We start from the raw sequence: 21,967 nt of genomic DNA, 5'->3' as shown, positions 1-21,967 counted from the left end.
TTCCATTTCAATAATGTGCCTGTCCAAAAGGAGTAGTGTAGCGCAGCCTCCTTTCCCCTAAACTTCAAAGTAATTATTTTTTGCAGTTGATAATTAAAATCACAGAGGCTCAGCATCAGTTTTGTTTCTTCTCCTAAGCCAGCAGCCTTGGAACAAAATTTCTAGTCATATAATAACTCCATCTCCATTAACTCCTTGGGGTCTATCTGCTAACTCTTCTGTGGGTTGCAATACGGTTGATGAAGGGAATTCCCATACTAGAAGCTTCCACACTGAAGAAGTACAGCTTTTCATGTACTCATACAAAATTATAACAAAAGGAGAATCTGAACCATTCCCTAGAGTCTTTCATAATGAAATTTAGCAAATAATTCACAAAAGCCAACTTCCTGGGAGCTTGTGTATCACACAGACATGAACATCTGTCAGCAGGAAGACTGTTAACTATGAGCAGCCAGGAAGGTAAGCTGTGACACTTCAGTGGGAAAGACATCATGTTGGGAGTCAAAAGGCTCAAACTCAGCTCTGATGCTTCTTATCAACTCTCTGAGCCTCTGATCGTCTTCAGTAAAACAGGGCTGAAGGACCAAACAACTCAGAGGCGTCTTCAGGCTCCAAACCTCACATCTGCAAGAGCTCGTACAGCTTTGACGTTTTGTGACTTATCTTAAATCTCTCAATGACAGACCAGAATAATTTATATCATAATATCAACATTACGAAAACGAAACATGTTGAAGACTTTTAGAAACTGATAAAGAATGAAATGATTAGAACTCTGGGAACAATTTATACAACACTGTAAAAACCAAAGCTGTAAGAGCTCTGATGAACACAATGACGTCCATTCATGATTCCAGAGGACAGGGACGATGGATTCAGAGTGCAGAGAAAGACAGTTTTTTTGTTTGTTTTGTTTTGTTTTGTTTTTACCACAGCCAATGAGGGAATTTGCCTTGTCTGATTATGCATATCAGTTACAAGGAATTTGTTTCCCCCTTCCCCTCCACCTCTCAACTGGGTATGGGGGAGAAGAGGGAAAAGAGATTTCTGTTCATTAAGAAAATAAAAAATTTTTTTAAAGGAACTTATAATACTTGTACTGCCAACCTCTAAGTTGTTGTGAAGACAGTGTTTTGTAAATCTTAAAAAGCTATACAATTGTGTGTTATTATATGCAATGCACTAAACGAGTTAGGGAAGGGGGCTATAAAAGAGGTCAATCAATCAATCTATAAGCATTATTAAGTGACTGCTATGTGCCAGGAACTGTGCTAAGGTATGATCCATGCTGTTGTGGAATTTATCATACTCCTCCTTTCTTTACGGTTACCAATATTACCAACTGCTAAATCCAATGCTTTTTTTTTTCACTCAACAACTTCTCTGAAGCTTTTGACCCTTTTTACCATCCCCTCCTCCTGGATACTCTCTCCTCTTTTGGCTTCTGCTCTTACCAGTCTAATCACACCTTCCCAGTCTTCTGCTGGATCCTCCTCTTTCTCTTGCCCACTAAGCATGAACATTCCTCAAGCAAGGCTCTGGACCATGTTCTCTCTGTCCTCCTTTCTCTAAGTGAGCTCATCAGCTTCCATGAGTACCATCTTCAAGAAGATGACTCATAAGTCTATATATCTAGCCACAATTTCTCTCCTGAACTCCAGTCCCATGTTATCAAATGCCTACTAGCAATCTCCAGTTGGATATCCACAAGCATTTCAATCTCATGTCCAAAATAAAACTCGGAATGTCTCCCCAAAATCCATACCTTCAAACTACCTCATTTCGGTCGATGGAACCACAATCCTTCCAGTTACTCAGGTTTGTAACCTTGGTTTCATACTTGACTTCTCCTTCTTACTCAGCCTGTATATTCAATCCATTGTCAAGCCTTGCCAATTGTTCCTCTACGATAGCTCTCACATCTATACCTTGCTCTCCACTCACACCGCCTCTCTCACAGAGTTCAAGTCCTTATCATTTCTAACCTGTATTACCGTACTAAAGTCCTAGTCTCCCTGCCTCTAATCTCTTCCATCTTTAACCCATCCTCTACACAACTAATAAACTGATACTCATAAAACAAAGATCTGATGTCTTCCTTTTACACACAGACACAGACACACACACACACACACACACACACACACACACACACACACACACTCACAAATCCATTCTCCTCTGCCCAAGATCACAAAGCTAAGGAAGAAGTTCATTAGGACTGGAAACTTGTCTTCCGGCTAGACAAGTCCAGTGTTCTCTCCATTACACCACACTGTCTTTAGGGGAATGTTACATTTCTTCAGCCTGTTAAGATTTACAAAGCACTTTTCCCTACAATAATCCTTGAAAGGTACTGTCTCCTCAAAATTTCTCTAATTTTTTTCTATTTTTAATTTACAGAATTACAGAATCTGAGAGTTGAAAGGATGTTCATAGGCCCTCCAACCTAAGCCATACCTGATCAAGCATTCTTCCTATATCATCACTGACAAGTAGTCCCTTGGCTTCTGTTTGAAAACCTTTTTCACTGAAAGTCTGTTTTATGATCCTCATCTCTTTCCAAGTTATTACATTACACAGAATTTTTAGAAAGCTTCCCTTCTTTTCAGGAAACCAGCCCTCCTAGTTTATGTGCTTATTTCCGTGACTTTTTCCTTTAAACACCCAAAAAGGCAGACACACCTTTAGACTTCACTTCTAAATATTCCATCTCCAAGATTCTGAACTTTAAAATTCCCTTTTTGGATCACAATCCTACATCTTCACCACAATCTCACTCCTCATGACCTTCTATTGTGCCCTTATCATAACTCATCAACCCCTTGCTCCTACCCTGTTCTCCTAACCCTTTAAACCGTACTGGTTTCACTTCTCTCCCTTCAAAATTTTGACTATATAGTTAGCCATTCAACAACGCAATACACTTCACTTTTAGATCTCTAACGGTCTTAACCTACATAGGATGAAGGCTACACAGGGTATGGGAAGCTTCAGCCATTCACATCCTACTAATTCTCAACCTCTGTATAACCATCTTCTCTCCTCTCATTTCTGAGTCACTGATTGCTTAGGTTAAAACACAAACAAAAAACCCCACGCTGACTGGATCTAACACAAATTCATGGTAACCCCAGATGTTCTCTCACCACTGTGTACAAATCTTACCCCCATTTTGATGGCTAGCTACTTAAAGGAAAGGACTATTTTTTATCCTTGTATTCCCAGAGATGAACATAGGACCCTGAACATAGCAGATAATTAACAAAAGTGTGGTAAATTAAACTGTTCACAATGTTGAAATGCTAAAACTACAAATAATTAAATGAGGAGTGTATCCTGAGTAATGACATACAAAAAATGCAATTTATTTTTTTTAAACTTCCATCTAAAATGTTTTTTAAAAGTTTTAGAATTTAAAAAAGAGAGATTAATTATCTTCAGTCACAAGAAAATTCACTTTCTAGAAAAACATCATTCCTTGACCATGAGTTGCTGTAAAAAAAAAAACCATCACATGACTCATTAGACTATAATTAGCAGATAAATGGTCTAGAACAGCACAGGTGGTCACGGCTTCTAATCATGAAGAAAAGTGCCACCCATATATGGTCACAGAAAGAATACTGCATCTGGAACCAGGAGCAAATGCCTGCTCTGCCAGTTAATACATAGGCCACCACGGACAAAATAATAATAATTAAATAGCTAGCTTGTATATAATGCTTTAAAGTTTGCCAAGCTCTTTACATGTGTTATCCATTTGACCCTCGCAACAACTCTCTGAAGCCAATAGATATTATTATCCGCATTTTTACAGGAGAAGAAATTGAGGCCTTGCCCAGGGTCTTACAGCTAGACAAGATAACCTCTGATTCTTGATCCTCTGAGCCTGTAAAGGAGGCAGCGCAGTACCACGGCAAGTACAGAACTCCAGATTTCTGACTGTGACCAGTACTTCTGCGTCTTGCTGACCATGGTCAAGAGAGGTTACCAGGAAAGCTGCTAATCATTCATCCATTCTCCACATTAAGTGCCTCCTGACTTCCAGGCCCCATGCCAGCACTGAAGAAGATACAAAGTTTACTGTCCCTGCCTTTTGGAAACTTGCAAACAAAGGCAGGGGATAGGACATGACAAATAAATATGATACAATATAATACATAATAGTACATTGAAAAAGGTTAAACTGATATGGGATGCCAAAGGCAGCTCATTACCAAGTGGGGAGATATCAGGGAAAGTTCTGTGGAGAAAATGACAAGTGCACTGGACTCAAAGGGATGAGGAGTCATTCAAGAGAATAAGTGAAGGAGGCAATGGGGATATCCCCAAAAGAAAAGCAAGGAAAACTCTCCACTTTCAGACGTGTGAACTTTTCGTACAACCTATTCCAATCATTCTGAAAAAACAGATACTGAGATTCTCTGGAACAAGCCCAATGTCTAAAATCATGAGGCTGAAAAATAGACCCATTCTGTGTTCCAAGTTAAAATCACCTTCTACTGCCTGCCTGGAAAAGAATGAGGAATGGTGCCGTGGCAGCGATTGCCACCTTCCACGTACGTACGTACCTTCTGTGTCGTCGTGTTGGTTGTCTGAGTGGAGGGCTTCGTGAAGGTTATTTTTACAGGAGACATGTGGGGGGGTAGGGAGTTGGCGATGCTCTGCATAATGTTGCTCATCTTGGGGCTGCCACTTACAGGCACAGTGATAGTCTTTGAGACAGGAACGACAGCTTTGGGAACTTCCTTTAAAACAACAGGGGATGAGCTAGACGAGTTTGTTCGCCTTCTTTTCCTGGGCTTTTCATCTTCATCTGAACAACTAACACCTAAAAGGGGATCAGATTAGGGTATTAATGTTATCCTAGCCCCAGGTGTTGCCTGTTAATCAGAAAACACCTTCTATGATTCCCAATGACTTTATTTTGTCTAGATCTGTGATTTTATTGGTGAAGGGATCTCCCTAGTGAGGAAATTTCTTTTCCCAAACAAGATCAGCAACTGTTCTTCAATGCAGAGTCTTAACAGATTGGCCTGGCTCCCTGAGGGGTTAAGTAACTTGCCCAGGGTCACACAACCAGCACGTGCCAGAAGCAGAACTTGAACCCAGGATGCCCTAATTCCAAGCCCAGTGCTCTAGCCACTACAACACACTACCTCTCAATGATTGACACTAATCATGCCCCCTGGATGCACAAAGTTTACTCTGAATGATCTAAACTGAAGTGAGTCAGTAATCCTTTATTAGTTTCCTATTTTATACAAATCCTGGTGCTACCTTTGGGGATATAAATACAAAACAAGACACATTCCTGTCCCTGAGACAATTGCGTTCTACCAGGCAACATGAAGCATGGACAGATATCACTATATGTGAACTAGAGCAGTGCACAGGAAGGGCCCAAATAAAATTCAGCAAGAGACTCAAAGACAAAGGGATTGCTTCCAGCTCATGATCTGTGACCGGACTGTTTCTTCTTTATAGACTATGAATATACTATTGGTGAATCGAAAAAATGTTCCAACATAGGTCTTTACACTGAAATGGACTCAATGATCAGAAAGGATAATTTTGCTAACACCACACAAAAAATGAAAATTCAATTCTTGGCCTCTCTTTATTCACTATAAATCACATGTTTTTGCAATGACTTTTTAAAAATTAAAGTAAAAACTATTAAACCCATCTAAGGTATTGCTGTAATGCAAAGACAAAAAATATACATATGTTAATTAGCTCAAGACAAAAATCCTTTAGATCTCCCCCCAACCTTCTCATTTCCATTTGACTAAAACTAACCTAGAATCAGGACCATATAAAGACTGTGATCTCAGCCCCTGAAAGGTTGCCAAAGAGTGATATTCATTAGAATTTTAGTATTGTTTTAAATGAGGAACAACAGAGCAATTATCTGTATCAGTTATTTAAGGCAAAATAGCACATAGTAGCAATTAGAAGCAAATACAACTAAAAATCTAACTACCTTACAAAGTGATAGTAAGTGATTAAAAAATTTTACAGGCAAGTGGAAATAAAATGGTGAATTGACTAGAAAACTGCATTCAATCTTTAAGAATTTAATATAGTTTAACAAATACTAGGGATTATATTAATTGTTGGAAATAAACATTAAGCAAGTCATATAAGGATATTCTTTGTCATTTGTGTATGTGGCAATTCTTAACCATTACATTATTAATGATAAGGCAATTACATACTTGCAGGAAGGCCTTGTTCAAAGGTAGTTCCCCACAGTGAAAACTATGGAAAGAAAGTGATTTCTCTTGCATGAGGACTGACTGAAAAGTTATCACACCTGGTCATACCCCATAAGCATTAACCCTGCTGAAGACTGGACAGCAAGCCAATAATTCACTCCAAGAGGGCCAATCCAACCTCATGCTGTACTTTGCAGGCAAGACGGCCTTGGGCCTCAGCAACACAGCGAGTGTCACTTACTTTTGACATAAACAGTACTTCCACTTGGCAAAACAACTACATTGGAGGCAGGACTGGCAGGTCTTGGTGACTTTACCGTTGCAACGCTGCCACTTGGAACTGGGGTGGAGGTTGGGGTTGACGTGGTACTCGTGTAGGAATAGCAAACCACTACTAAACAAATAATAAGAAAGCAAATCTTGTAAACTTTCACAGCATCTATACAGTTTCCATTTCAACAATTTAACATGACTAAGCTAGAAGTCAATGAAAAGAGCTTATCATCAGTAATTGATACCAAAAGCTAGATAGTAATGCCCTGCCCCTCTGTAGATGTCCTCTGGCCTGAGAAGTCTCAGCCAGCCACCACACCAAGAGGGAGAGAAGGAAAGGGAAAGTAGAATGCAGTAGCATACTTGTGGGCAATACAGGCACTATGATATCATATCATGTAAAGAGCACTGGACTTGAAGTCAGGAGAGAACTGAATTCAAATCCTTGCTCTGCCACTTACTAAATGTGACTGGTTTAAACTCCTCATCTGTAAAATGGAGAGGATAATTTTTGCACTCCCTACCTCACAAAGTTGTGAGGAATGTGCTCATAAGCCTTAGGGCATCACATAAATGCCAGTAGTTATTGTTATCACTATTATTACCTTTTGGTTTTTTTTTAAACTGCATTCCTTTTAGTAGCATTTAGTGGCCTGCCACTGAGGGAACAATGGACAAAGCTTTGAAATGTCCAACCATCAACTAGCAGGCAATGGTAAATGCTTATCTGACAATTAATGGAGAGCTTGGGCCAAGTTTTTTTTACAAGTACCCAGTTCCCTCATACCAGAGAAAGATGATCAGGAAACTCTCAGAACTCAGACCTAATTAGTTTCCACTTTCAACTCCTTTATCATCTGATGAAAAGAATAAATGGAGGCAGCAACAGCAAATCCCAGAGGTGGCTGGCCAAAGAAGTGGATGCGAAAGGACAGACATGGTTATCAGAAAGGTAACATCCCCACCACAAAAAAGAGTAGAAGAAATTGATGGAGGTCTAGTTTAACTGTGGGAAAATGTCACTCCTTGAAAAATGTCTACCGTTAGCCATTAAGCTAAACCCTGGCATGAATATAAAAAATCACCCAGTTCTTTTTCTCAGCTCCACTCAGCTGTCTAAAGTAATCTGGCAACTGCATTTATTTCTGAGGGTCATTCCCACAGGCAAACTGTCATACATGTCTAAATAGGAACACCCAATCTGAGCATCATTACTGGTCATCTGGATTGTTTAAATCACAACTAAAAAGGCCTACTGATCAGAGAGGCTATGCCTAGTGGTCACAAGTAAGACACACTGAGTGAAACAGAGTAGCACACTATTGATTCCAGATTCCAGATTCATTTTGCAAGACCTTTGCCAGTGGCCAATATGACTGTTGTCACCTTTGTTTGTTTTTTAACATTCCCCCTTGAATTCAATAAATAAATCAAATAAATTTCTCACAGGTACACATTGGTTAAAAAAACTCATTGCAAGAAGGGCTTCTGCTATTTAAGTAGCAGATGATTTACTTCTCCTGCCTTTTATTTGGGGAAAGTCTCAACTAAGCAAGATCCCAATGTGCGAATGTTTTCCTAAATCAGAATAGTCCATCATTACATCTTGTAACCTTTAAACATTTGGAGGAAAATACTTAGAAATCAGGATCAGATTTTCATAAAATAAAAAAAACAGTTAAAACCATCTCCTCTGAGAGAAACATTATTCCTCTCACCTTCTTTGCTTCCTGTTTCTGCAGGCACTGGAAGAGACGCATTGTGCTGGATAGCTGCATTGGCAACAGCATTAGCTGTGACAGTGAAGGCAGTTTGGGGAACTAGCCGGGGCATCAGTGGTACTAGTCGACGACCTTCAATAGACCATTCTGAAGAGCTATTGGGTCCAGACATACTAAACAAAAAAGAAGAGGTCACTGCAAGTGTTCTCCATTGCTAAAAAAGCAACTATATATTTTCCCACCAAATATGACTTTTGAGGTAAGACAGTTACTGCATAGCAGAGAGTTGTTTCTAAGGAAGTAATACCAAAACCAACGACCATAATTAGGGTTTCAGGTTATTTCACACTTTACTTAGGAAATGACAAATTTTGTTTTATAAACTAAACTTCAAAATGTCCAGAATGCAAACTATGAACTTTTAAAAAGTCACTCTTCCACATTTATTTCATTTTTTTAAAAAATATTGAGCCTTTAAATTGATTCCAATGATCTTTTTGTTTTATATTTTATTTCATTCATGACAACTGTTTTTTAGGAATTTTTAAACCTTCCTAATATGGTTTAATTTACCAATAAGATGAAAAATCAACTTCCAAATCAGATTTATCAGATATTCATTGCTATTGATAAAAACTAAATTTCCGTTAAGTTTTGTCAAAGTAAGCTTTCCATAGCAAAGGCTAAGGTAGGAGGTTCTTATTTTGGTGTCTATGGATAGATTTTGGGGAAAGGGTGGGGAAAGCTGTCTGTGAACTTGGATAAGAAAAAAATTACATCTTTTCTTTCACTAATATCAATTGTGAATAAAACCCCAAAAGGTTGTATTCACAACACATCTAACTGAAATTTAAAATTTCCTTCAATTATGAATTTGCTAAAAACTTATGATTCTGATAAGCAATCAATAGGTGTCACCAGACTGCCAAAGGGTTCCATGATGCAAATAAAGTTAAGATCCCCTGCCCTAAAGTGGTAACTGAGAGGGTAAGGAACAGAGGGGCACAGAAGGACTGCTATATGTATGCACATATATTATATTATCCTTTTCATGTTCAAAGCTGACTCTAGATAAACTTTAGAGAACTGGAAATAAGCAGAAACCATAATTATTATACACTAAAGATCTTTCTGGCAAATATCTTCCTGGTAACACTCAAACCAAGAGAGGAGGTATCAAATAAAGTTGGGTCACTTCTCTTGACTTGGTTCAACAAGCTGATTTTGAGTACTGGCTAATCTTAAAGTTTAGGGCCCAACCACAATCAATTAATATTAGCTTATGCCTCTTTTCACTGTGCGAGCGCGCACACACACACACACACACACACACACACACACACACACACACACACACACCCCTTTCTGGATACTGTTTAAAAATAGACATTTCACAGACAATAGCCTAAACAAAATCCAAGTCTATGTAAATACGTTGTTTCTTTGATGCCTGATAAAAATGTATAAACACTGAAGTTTTAGAAATGGAAAGTGAAATGTTCCCTTCATTTTAAACAGCTCCTCTCAACTACTGATAGCTCAAAACTATACAACACTCTACTAAAATGAGTTACTATGTACCATCATAACTAGGAACTATATATTTTTAAAATATTAATTTAACTTAGCTTTCAATTTATTCATATTGATTTGGATGTTATCTAATTGGTGTCCACTTTTACAGAACAGAATGAATTACCATACAACATGAGAAGGGCTTAATTTAAATTAAAACTAGGCTTAGGAAAGTACTTCTTGAAAGCAGTTCAACATTCACACTAAGGGAAAGTGTATGAATTTCCTCTGGAACATTTTAAGGTTAGTCCCATCTAGCAAAAATGAAGAAATGAACTTTCAAGTTACAAGTTATGCCTATAAAGTCTAATCTCTATTTGAAGCAAGAGATTTAAAAGGAGAATGAGAGAAGTAAAGAGGGATAAGAATAAGCAATAGATTATTTCTAAAGGAAAAAAATTCAAGGGTCTTCCATTAGATATTTTACTTTTTTTCCTGGTGTTTGAAAAATCTCAATTTGCCACTACTTAGCTATCAATTTTATTAAATTGTCATCTATCCACTGTCTTTTTAAATGTTAGACAACAGCAGATTTTGTTCTTCACTTACCTTTTAAAGCAAGAGATTTCCATCCTGCTAGTCCCTAACTGTATTACTTAAATGATGGCCAATGCCAAAATTTGTGGAAGATTATGAATTCCATGAGCATGAATTCAGAGAAACAACAGTACAGATGGCACTATAACTTGGGCAGAGAATTTATAAATCCTCTAAATATTTCCAACATAGCCAAACAATTGAGACACAGCCAAAAAATCATTTTTCTCCAGAACTGATTTTAGGCAAGTGAAATGTTAAACATACAATGCTTAGACTCATCAAAGAGAAATTCACATTTATTTGGGAATGATGAGTGTAATTTGTATTTAGTTATCTGAGTAATTTATTGGAGGAAAGAATTTTAGGACATTAGAAAATCCGAGATATGAGGGGCTACAGAACATTAATGGAACCCTATATAATGGGGGCGGGGGGGCATGTTTCTGGAATGAAACATTTATCCTGAGAGAAGGCTGATAGAAATCCCTGACCCTTCTTTGTTAGGGAAAAATCCAGAAGACACCTGTCAGGTATGCACCAGAGGCAGTTGGCTTTACTGAGCAAAAGAGCTGAATGTGGCAAGTCACTTAACCTCTTTAAACCTCAATTCCTTCATCTATAAAATGGGATAATAATAACAATACCTGTAGTGTCCACCCCACGGAGCTATTGTCAAGTCAATAATAAGCATTTATTAAGTTCCTACTATGTACCAGGCACTGTGCTAACTGTTTAAAAGAGGTAATGTAAATAAAATAATCGCTAATCTTAAAGAGCTGTTTGAAGTCTCTGCTGGGCCCTGAAACATTAAGAACATTAACAAAATGATCTCCATTCTCAAAAAGTACCTCACATATACCCTGTGCATGCCCAACTCCTGGAGGAAAGAATAGAAATTACAGATTCCTCTCACGCTTCCCTGCTATTCCTAGACTCACAGCTGGCTGGAACTGGTCTTGTTAAAGGACCCTAGCCCCTCAGATTCCGAGTTTTCTACTCATACTACTACAACCCAGCAGGGCCCAGTAAGATGACTGATCTAAAATCCTGTCCCTGCTACTACTTACTATGTAACCTGAAGCAAGTGTCTACACCTCTCTGTCATGCTTCTTTCCTTTATAAAATGAAAGGATAAGACTAGATAGATGATCCCTAAAGTCCTTTCTAGCTCTAAATTTTTACAGGTTCTAAGACAGCCTTTCAATTAAATTCAGTCCAACCACTTATAAACTTTGTAAATGATGAAAGGATAACAATGTAACATTGATGTGCCTAGAGCCACAAATGAAGCTTTTCTTGATTTTAAGAACTCTCCCTATTGAAGTTCTCCCATCTCTCCCTCCTCCCAAACAGTCCGCCTTTTGTGCTTAGTCTTCTCTGGTTTCTCCTCGTCTCTGCTCCATTCCCTCTGGCCTGGGGAGAAGAATCTGGGAATGCAAGTCTCCCCAGCTGCATTCCTTCCCAGCTCTGGTTGTTTTCTCAGGCTCAGGGGGTACAGAGACCTCCTGCAGGTAATCTCAGGAAGAATTGCAGGCGCTACAGTATGCTCCGCTGACACTTCTAAGGAAAGGGGGAGGAGACAGTGGGGGGGCCATTCATCCCTTCCATTCATTAAGAAAGCACATCTGGGCAAGCTAGTATTACAATATAAAACACTAAATTAAAAGTACTAAACACCCATGGGGTTTACACGTATACACTAAAATAGAATCTTTAAAAAGAAAAGTCAAATTTATGTGTAAAAAGAAACCAGAAAGGGAGAAAGAAGAAAAAGGAACAAGGCAGGTAAAAGCCAACTCTCAATTATCCATGCTAATGTAGAGAGGAGGGAAAGGTAGAGGTCAAGCAGATTAAAGAAACCCATGACATTTTGGTAATTAATTTTTACCTCCTCCACCAAACTTTTGCCAGGACTACTGACTAATTTAAATTTCAACTCCTCTCCCTTCCCACCCTCTGACTAAAGATACTCCCAAGCAACAAAGTAGCTAAAAGGTGGGTAGCATAAGGAAGGGGAGAGGAAAGGGAAGAAGGAAAAGCAAGGAGACTGGCTAATTCATACACTGAATGCCCTGAATAATTGAGAGCTATAATTTTGAACTTTTAAATAAAAACAAGTAAAAGCCTGAAATAATAATAACCTATTTGCATACCTGTAACTTGGTCTCTCACCCAAATATAAGGATAAATTCATTCTTTGAGGGGGAAAAAAGGAAAAGGAAACTAAATACATGTTATCCTTTAAGTATGAAATTGACGCATCAACTTAACCACTAGTTGTCCAAGAACAATGCTACCGAGATTCTGCTTTTATTTGATAGCCTTTGAAAGCTATTTTTCATCACTTTATTAACAATAACATCGTCTTCCTATTACCCATTCTCAAACTAGAAGCTAGCTCACTAACCACTGTTTGAAAAGCATTCCAATTCAAAGTTTAATAGCTTTGGAAGGAATGTATTAGTATGTGAAACCATGTCTGTGAGCCAATTAAATGCAAAATGTCTCCAATGAAAACGTTCAAAATTTCTATAGTGCATACTTCTCATGTATCTCAAAGTTCTAGTAAATCCTCAGAGCATTACTATGTAGTAAAGTAGTACCACCCCAAGAATCTAAACCTCAGTTTACCTATCTACAAAATGTGAATCACCATTATGGTTAGGAAAATGAGAAGCAGAAAGTAATATTTCTAACTAATTTAAAACATGCTGTTTAATGGCTCACATCATATTCCATAGTAACAAATTAGTTTTTCTTTCTTTTACACTAAAATTATTAATCAAAAATTAAACACACAGTACACGTATTTCAGTAAGCATTCCTTACTCTTAAAATGGATGTGTCTCTGAAAAGTATGCAAATAAAATTTTTGTATATCACTTTATATTTTTCCACTGCCTTAAATCACCATTACCCAGTGGCCCTACTTTCACTCATGACTCATCTTCAGGTGGCAGCAGCCCCTACAAACCATGCCTAAGCCCTACCCTCACTCCACCCACCCAATACCCTCTTAGCAATAAGTTCAAAATTTAAAAACATGTAAAAGCACAAGGTCAGTTACTTGCTATAACGTTAATTATTTTATGATGTGATTTATCTATTCTACAATTTCTGATTTTCATAAATCCAAGTTCAAATTTCATAAAGCAGAGCACCCCACACCTAACAAATAAGAAAATACATTGACTGCTCATTAGACTCAAATACCAGATAATTTGCATTTCCTACTTATACAATACTATGCAAGTCAAATCCTATTACAGAAAATGAAGGAACCATCTAATTTTGTATGCAATGAAATTCAGCTAAATTGAGCATTATTCCATATAAATGGGCTGTCAGCTAAAGCTTAAAAATCTCAAGTTACATGGAGGTTTTAATGCAGTAGGATTTAACCTGGATATGTTTATTTTCCTGATAAAATATTGATAAACATACTAGTTAAATAACAGTGAAATACAGTTTCAATTCTGTAGTCAGCTTCCCTGAGTAAGTGCAGACATTATCATAAAGATAAAAGACTCAGGTACTTACTATATAATGGGAACACTGTTCCCTAGCTGTTATAAAAATTATGTGTAATATGACTAATAGCTTACTTATGTGCAATTGTTGTTAACCGTTCATCATTTACTGCTCTCCGCACTTCAGCACGGTGGCGTTCTGTTGATATGCTGTCAAAAAAAAAAAAGAGTCACAGAATTCTGCTAAGCTGTTTTTTATTTATATTTATGATTTAAAGCAACAAGTTACCATAGTGGTCAGAACCAAATCCTCTTCCCCTCCCCTACAGTGAGATTTCTCTGCTACAGACAAACAGGACACCAACCTGTTCCCTGATCTTGGCCTACAATTTCTTCTTGTCATTGTGAATTCATACAGGCCATCTGAAATGCAAGCCCCAATCAGCAACATTTGTTGAAATCTTTTTCTCCTTCAAGGTTCTGTTTAGAAATTTCCATAAAGTTTTCCCCAATCTCTAAGTTATCTCTTTCCTTCTCAAACTGTCCGGGAACCTTTTATATGGCCCTCTCTTTTAGGTCTCTGACACTATAATCAATCAACAAACATTTATTAAACAATGTTTCAGGAACTGAGCATACACACATAAAGCAGTAATTCTGTCCGGAAAAAGCTGACATTCCAATGGAGAAGATATCATACACATACAGAGGTATACACTGCATAAGAACAGAGCACAAACAAGGTAACCTTAAGAGGAGAAGGCACTAACTGGCAGCTGGGAAGCCTGGCCAAGGCCTCCTGCAAAAAGTACCATGTAAGCTACTAAAAGAAGCCAGAGAGTCTAAGAGGTGGAGAGAGAAACGAGAGTATTTAGGTACAAATGGCAGCCAGGGCAAAGGCATGGAGAAGTGAAATAGAGGTATGCGTGTGAACAACAACATGGAGACCAGGATGGCTAGACTAGAGAGTGGTGGGAAGAAATAATGTATAAGGGAACAGGAAAGACAGGAAGAGGCCAGGCTGTGAAGAGTTTTAAATGACAAAGGAATTTATATTTGATCCTAGAGGGAACCCAGAGTCACAGGGGCTTATTTGGGAAGATGGGAGAAGAGGAGCAGTCACATGATCATACCAGTGCTTTAGGACAACGACTCTGGCAGCTATGTGAAGGTTGAACCATGGTGAGGAGAAGTTTGAGGCAGGGATACTAAGTAGGAGGCTATCAGTATTAGTATTCCAGACAAGAGATGATAAAGACCTGAATAACAGTAATGGCTGTGTAAGCAGAGACAAAAGAAATGTATTTGAGAAATGTATAAACTGAGCAGACAATGCAGAGTGAGAATGGTAAGTCGAGAATGACACCAAAGTGATGAACCTGGATGTATGATGGTGCCCTCACTAGTAATTTGAAAGCTCTAGGTTTGGAGGGTAAGTTAAAAGTCTTACATTACTCTTATCTGTGTAACTGTATTTACTCCACTAGCTATCGTACATACTCTATATAGCTATTATAAGCTTCCTGAGTGCAAGGACTGTCATTTTTTCCATCTTTCCAACCTTATTTTCTAGAACAGTATTTTCTACATAATAGGTGCTTAATAAATGTTTGCTGAACTCAAGAGCTGAAAAGTGTGTGTGTGTGAGTGTGTTGTGTTTATACACACACCTCTGTGTGTATACACTGGGGGGAAAAGAGCATAGGTTCAATTCAGGTTTTAGACAATTCACATTTGGGGGAAAAAGCAGACTCTACTCTGACCAAATAAGTAAATGATCTAAGCACAAAACAAATAGCAAGTTTATCCTAAAAACAGGAAAAGTTAGCGGTTGCATGAAAAGAATTAGAACCAAAAGAAATTAAAGCAAAGCAGATTTCAACTTAAATTACGGGAAAACTTTCTAATAACTACAGCTTTCCAACAATGGAATGAGCAGCTTCATCAGGTGCTGAGCTCTTCATTGGCAGAAATTTGATGGAAGTTAGAACTGGAAGGAACCTTAGAAACTACCTACTCTGACCCATTTCATAGAGAGGACCCAGAAAGATAAAGGTGGTTTGCGACAAGAGTGAATGAACTATTATGAATTAGAGACTGAGGCTCATTTCCCACATCTGAAACTTAGTAGCTGTGTTGCCCTAGGCAAGTCCCTTCATCTTCTGAAATTTCAATTTTGTTTTTGGTAAAACGGGGATAACAGTAACTGTACTGCCTAAGTGGTAAGGTTGTGATTGGGAAGCACTATAGAAATTAACACGTCACCATCATCATCATCATCACCACCACCACCATCACTATCACCCACAGTTCAGTGGCAGTAACAAAACTCAAGATTTGAACACAGACCCTCCAGCTCCACAAATCCAGTGTGGCTACCTTTACACCACACTGCCTCTTTGCTCAAGGGGAAGGGAGATGATCATCTAGTGGGAAGATTGCGAAGATCCCAACTACTGTAGGTGGGAAGATGGGCCACCAGCTCAGAGAATATTCAGTTCTATACTCAATGAAAGAAAGGATTTGAGAGAGCAAGACACTGTACCTGCGTTTAGTGGTAGGAATCTAATCCAAATGTGGTTCTCTGCTCTCAAAACTGACACGAGGATAACATCTTACTCGACTCAATGGTTATTTATCTTCTGTGCCATATCATATTACTAATAATTTTTTAAATGTCCTACCGATAATGAATAAAGAAATATAAAACCAAGACTGAAAGACTAAACAGATTACATTTCACAAATAGTCTAATAACTAATAACTAGTCCTAAAACTGTCTATTGTTGGCGAGGAGTGAATTAATAATATCCTCAAGTTCATGAAAAATACAAATAAAAGTTATTCTCATTTCCACTGAAGAAACAAGAAAAAAATAGTTATAAATTTTAGAAAGACTTTAGTTAATAGAAAATTTTCTAACAAAGAAATTGGACTATATCAAGATAGGTTATAACAGAATCACCTTCACCATGAATTGTTTAGTTTATCTAAGAATAGTCCAAATAGGATGCAAGGAGACAGACTCTGAACCAAAGAATCTTACTCTCAGGAGCTGAAGCCCTTTTGTCATCTCGGTCAACCAACTTGAGCTGGAACCCTCTTTATAACACCCATTTTCCTTCTTGAGATCTCAAATTTCCTCAACTATAAAAAGAGGGACTGAATTAGATGATATTGAAGATACCTTCACATTCTATACTCTAAGATCTTCAAACAAGTATTCATCTAGACCTAGTCTGAACATCTACCTGAGAGGGAATTCACATCACTACCTGTAACAGCAGCCAGTTTGATTTTCAGAAAACTCTAATTATACAGAAATTCTTGCTTATACTAACCCAAAGTCAGGTTCCCTGAAACTCCCATTGATTAGGTCTAATTCTGCCCCTTAGAGACCCACAGTCTACTTCCTCTTCCAGGTAACAATTCAATTCAACAATTACATACTAAGTGACTATCCTTCCAAAATTTTACATCATGCACTCCACATTACTGACAAACTGACCAACTGGTTGCTACCAAGTTTAAAATGCCATCTCCATCTTTCAGAATTCTAATCTTCCTTCAAGGTTCAACTCAGATACTGCCACCTCCTCTGTGGAATATTCCTTGATCATACCTCATTCTCCCACCACCACCACTAATGCCTGCTAAATTGAATCCTAGCTCTGGAACCATCATCAAATCAATACCACAAGTGCTACTAGAAAGAGTATGACCATGTGGTGGCCCATGCCTGCAACCTCTGCTATGGGAGGCTGAGACTGGCAGATCACCTGAGCTGCAACAGGGTTAAAGCCAGAGGTTTAAAGTCTGTACTAAGTCGAGCATTAGTTTTGTGAGCCTCCAGGGAGCAAGGGTTCACCAGGCTGCCTAAGGAGAGACAAAGTGGCCCATGTCATAAACAAAGCAGACTAAAGCTTCCAGAACAATCAGCAGTGGTACTGGGCCTATGAATGGCTGCTGTACTTCTAGCCTGAACAAGATAGAGAGGAGGAAATAAAGGAGTGAGGGAAGGAAGGAAAAAAAGAAGGAAAGCAGAAAAAGAGGAAGAGAAGGAAAGAGGAAAGAAGGAAAGACTGCATAAACATACTCTTTGATGGATCCACTCACTATCGCTTTGTCTTTCCAAACCAAAACACCATTGCCTATATATGCTATCATCCTTTGTTAGAATGTAAGCTCCTTGAGGACAGGGACCATTCTTTGCTTCTGCATGCTCAGCACTTAGCACAGTGCACTGCACATAGTGAATGCTTAATAAATACTTTCTTGTTTACTTCATTCATGCTTTGCCTACTATGTACACAAGGCACTATGCTAGGTGCTGGGGAGTACTCAACATAGAAATTGTCAGCTTCTGTCTGAGAAGTTAACAACATATGCCTTTTATAATTATTATATTCTTCCAAGTTCTCTACTCCAGGATAAACATCCCTGGGTTCTTCAAATGTTCTTCACTTTGAAATACCAAGCAGCTATGATTAGATATCATTCATCTCTAAATCAAATGTCACAATGCGTTCCAATGAGTAGTCAAAATAGTGCTAGACCTAGAATCAAGAGACCTGAGTTTGAATTCTGGCTCTAACAGTAAACAGCTGCGTCGGAACGTGTATTTTAAACCCTTTGGAACCTCAAGTTTTTTATTTTGTGAAAACAGGGCTAATAATACTTAATCTGCTTCATAGAGTTGTTACAAAGAAAGCACATTGTAAACCTCGAGGCAAAGGACCTAGGCTTGATTACTAGCTCTGCTCCAGGCTACCTACTATGTGATCTTGGGCAAGTCCCTTAATCTCCCAAGGCATCAATTTCCTCATCTATAAAATGAGGGGATTGGACCAGGGTTGGACTAGATAACTTCTAAAGTCTGGTCTACTCCTCAAACTATTATCATATTATCTCCTGATGTTACACATGCTCTTAGTCAAAAACAACCTCTACCGTTTGCAACCAGCTTCCCCCACCTTCTTATCTAGGTTCAGGGACATCTCAGCCCACTAAATGTCCTATGGACCTAAAAAAAACCTGCCTCAATAAAGGCTCTGACTTGGATGCCACAGGCGCATGCTGTAACAGAAAGAGGACCAGATATGGACTCAGAAGTCCTAGGCTGGGCTCTTGGCTAGCACTAGCTGTCTGACCTTAGATTAGTCACTCCCTCTCTCTGGGTGTTTCTTTATCCGTGAGGGGGTTGGACCTGATGATCTCCAAGGTCCCTTCTCGCTCAAAAGTTCTATAATCCCATAACTAATCAACATTCCTACCAGAATGCTGGCCACAAGCCAAGACTAGAATTTGAGACTCCCTTGACAGCACTAATAATGTGAAAACACAAGAATTTATTTCACAAAGTATTTGGGTAGATATTATAATTAGTTATAAAGCTTATCTTATATTATTTTTTTTATATTACTCTGAGTGTGAGCTCCTTGAGAGCAGGAGCTGTCTTTTACCTTTCTTTATATCTCCAAACTTAGCAAAGTGCCTGGCACATAGCAGGCACTTAATAAATGTTTTCTGATGGTAGTGAAATCTGAAAATGAAAATCTGTTTCACATTTAAAATAAAGATATTTACCTAAGAACTTTTGAGAGTTCCCCAAGAAGATCTTTCTTTTCCTTCGTGAGGTCCCCCTGTGCCCGCAGGGCACTGATAACTCCAGCATATGCCTCCAATTCTAGAAGAAGAAGAAACCACCTTTTATCATAAATTTTTAATGTTTTGAATTCAGTAATGTGTCCTATAAAATTTCACTGCAAGAAGCATTCAAATCAGCAACAAAGTCAAAGGAAAGTGTCTTTAAAGTAAAAACCCCCAAATTGCTAAAATATCCTAAATAAACACACAGTACTTCATCTTGTTGCAAATGACTCTTGTTCAAGCCTCAGGCATAAACACACTTTAAGGAATAAATCTGGAAGGAAATATTCCACTTCATACAGATACTGCAGCCAAGACAGCCAAAGTATCAGACTCAATGACTGAGTAACCAGTAAGGCAATTCAATTCAGTACAAACATTTATCAAACATCTATGTCCAAGTCTTTGTACTAGGCACTGGAAACAAAACTGTATGAGATACAGAGAGAAAGGGGGAGAGAGGGACAGAGAGAGAAAGAGACATGGAAAAGTAGGGAAAGGAGAAGATGGAGGGAGAAGAGAGAGAAGAAATTATTTTCAGGGGTTAGGGGAGGTGGGAAGAGAAGGGGCTAGAGAAGACTACCTGGATAAAGTGGCATCTGAGTTGGCCCAAAGGAGGAAAGAGATTTCAACAGAAGGAAAACTGGAAGAGACCATTCCAGATAAGAGGGGAGATCACAGGCAAAGACACAATTGTGAGAGAGGACAGAATGAAAAAGAAACAGAATAATTTAGTATGGCTAGAATAGAGAAGGAGAGTAGCACAAGATAAGGCTGAATGGGTAAACTGAAGCACGGAGAGTCTTGACTGCCAGAGTCAAGAGCTTATATTTTACTTGGCCGGGAATGGAAAAGCACTGAAGCTTTTCAGATGAGGAGCAACATGATGCAAATGGCACAAACGGATATAAGTGAACTGAAGAGGGGACTGGCTATAAGCAAGAAGTTAGGAGACCACTATCGCTGTCTAAGCGAGAAGTAATGAGGGTTCACTGGGGATGAAAAGCAGCTGGATTCAACAGACAGGTCAGAGATGACTTCAGGCTGATAATCCTCAGAGGATGATGGTGCCATTAAGAGACTATGCGTCTGATGCCACAGAATTCCAAAAATTCCAAAAATGTTCTGACAAAACTATGGAAATCTCCTAGGGGCATTCATTCATTCACTGGTCTACCCGCAGATACCTCTCTAAGTCTTGCCTAAAAATGCATTTTTGTGCAGTAGCAAAAGCCCTCAGTAGGTCTGGTCTCTAGATATGGCTTTGCCAGTAATTTGCTGTATGACCTTGGGCAAGGCACTTCTCCTCTCTGGCCCTTAGATTCCCCACTGATAAAATTAGGGGTTGGACTAGACCATCTCTAAAGTTCTTTCCAGGTCTAACAGTCCATGATTCTAAATAATTTCATCCTGTTCTTACTCCCTCTCATCTGATGGCAGAATGAGCACCAAAGAGAGAGACTATACTGCATCCTCTGCTTTTCTCAGATCAGGAGAGCCTGAATAACCCTCCTAGACAAGGTCTGCCAGACCGTAGTGCCAGGCAATTTCATTTTACCATCCTTCCGTAGAATGAAACAGCATAAATTTTCGTATTCTAATTTCATTTCAGAGATGAAAAGGCACTTAATGACCTCCTAGTCCATCCTGTCTATTCCACAAATGGAAAATTGAGGCAGAGGGAGGTAAAGTAGGATACAAACATAAATAACGGTTTGGGGCCTTGAAGATTTTTACATTCTAGTATGAGAGGTAGACATCCACACAGAAAACAATGTACACATAAGTGCCCTAAGAAAAGGTACAAATAGAAAGAGTAATTAGCATGCAATGGGAGCAGAAAGCTTCTGGCTGGAGAATTTAGTTAGTTTTAGAGGGGACAGCATTTGAGTTGAGCCTTGAAGGATGGATAACATTTCAACTAGCAGTGGTAAGGAAAAGTATAATGGAGACAGAAACACAATGTGCAAGCAAAGGTATGCTTTAGGGAATGTCAACAGTTTTGCTGTAGAACATAGTAGCTATAAATGAGGTTGAAAGGTAGGTTGAGCCAGATCTGAGAAGGGTCTGAATGCCAAACTAAGGAGTTTGCATTTTATTTAGTAGTTAATGGAGAGACTAATGAATGCTGAGCAGGAAAATGACATACTCACAGTAAAGAATTATGTAATATTCATGTGTAAGATGAATTGGAAGGATGAGTAGAGTCTGGTAGTATGGAGATTAGAAAGAATCTGTGCAAAGTAATAAAGACCTAAACTACAATGGAATAGAAAGAAGTTGAATTTGAGATACTATGGTGGTTAAAAAAAAGTTAGGTCTTGGCAACTAACTGGAAGTGTGGATACTGGGAGAACAGGAAGAATCAAAGACAACTACAAGGACTGAATTCTAGATGATTGAGAGAATCTGATACAATTAGCAGAAATGGGGGAGTCAGAAAGAAGAGAGTAGAGACAGAGGGCAGATGAATTTAGTTTTGGACATTTTTGAGTATGAGGTGGCTGAGGAT

The 21,967-nt window shown here is 38.6% G+C and overlaps 1 protein-coding gene across 8 annotated transcripts in view; it reads right to left on the bottom strand.

The window, feature by feature from the left end:
* EMSY (EMSY transcriptional repressor, BRCA2 interacting) overlaps window positions 1-21,967 on the bottom strand; it is a 90,689-nt gene that overhangs the window by 63,175 nt on the left and 5,547 nt on the right. For 3 of the 8 annotated variants that reach the window (XR_002325120.2, XM_020989525.2, XM_020989530.2), the window contains exons 3-8: window positions 19,393-19,492; window positions 13,942-14,016; window positions 12,490-12,531; window positions 8,219-8,394; window positions 6,469-6,621; window positions 4,578-4,837 (exon numbers count right to left, since the gene is read on the bottom strand). Coding sequence is in view for 7 of the 8 variants with exons in the window: in XM_020989525.2 (XP_020845184.1) it covers window positions 4,578-4,837; window positions 6,469-6,621; window positions 8,219-8,394; window positions 12,490-12,531; window positions 13,942-14,016; window positions 19,393-19,492 (806 nt within the window). In the remaining variant the exon portion in view is untranslated. The remainder of the gene's footprint in view (window positions 1-4,577; window positions 4,838-6,468; window positions 6,622-8,218; window positions 8,395-12,489; window positions 12,532-13,941; window positions 14,017-19,392; window positions 19,493-21,967) is intronic. The other 5 variants (XM_020989526.2, XM_020989529.2, XM_020989527.2 and 2 more) reach the window with 5 other exon arrangements.

This window comes from Phascolarctos cinereus, unplaced genomic scaffold, assembly GCF_003287225.1.
Source record: "Phascolarctos cinereus isolate Bilbo 61053 unplaced genomic scaffold, phaCin_HiC Scaffold_726;HRSCAF=1367, whole genome shotgun sequence".
Lineage (NCBI taxonomy): Eukaryota > Metazoa > Chordata > Mammalia > Diprotodontia > Phascolarctidae > Phascolarctos > Phascolarctos cinereus.
Note: the sequence above shows the minus strand (reverse complement) of the source record. Positions and strands in the feature narration are given on the sequence as shown.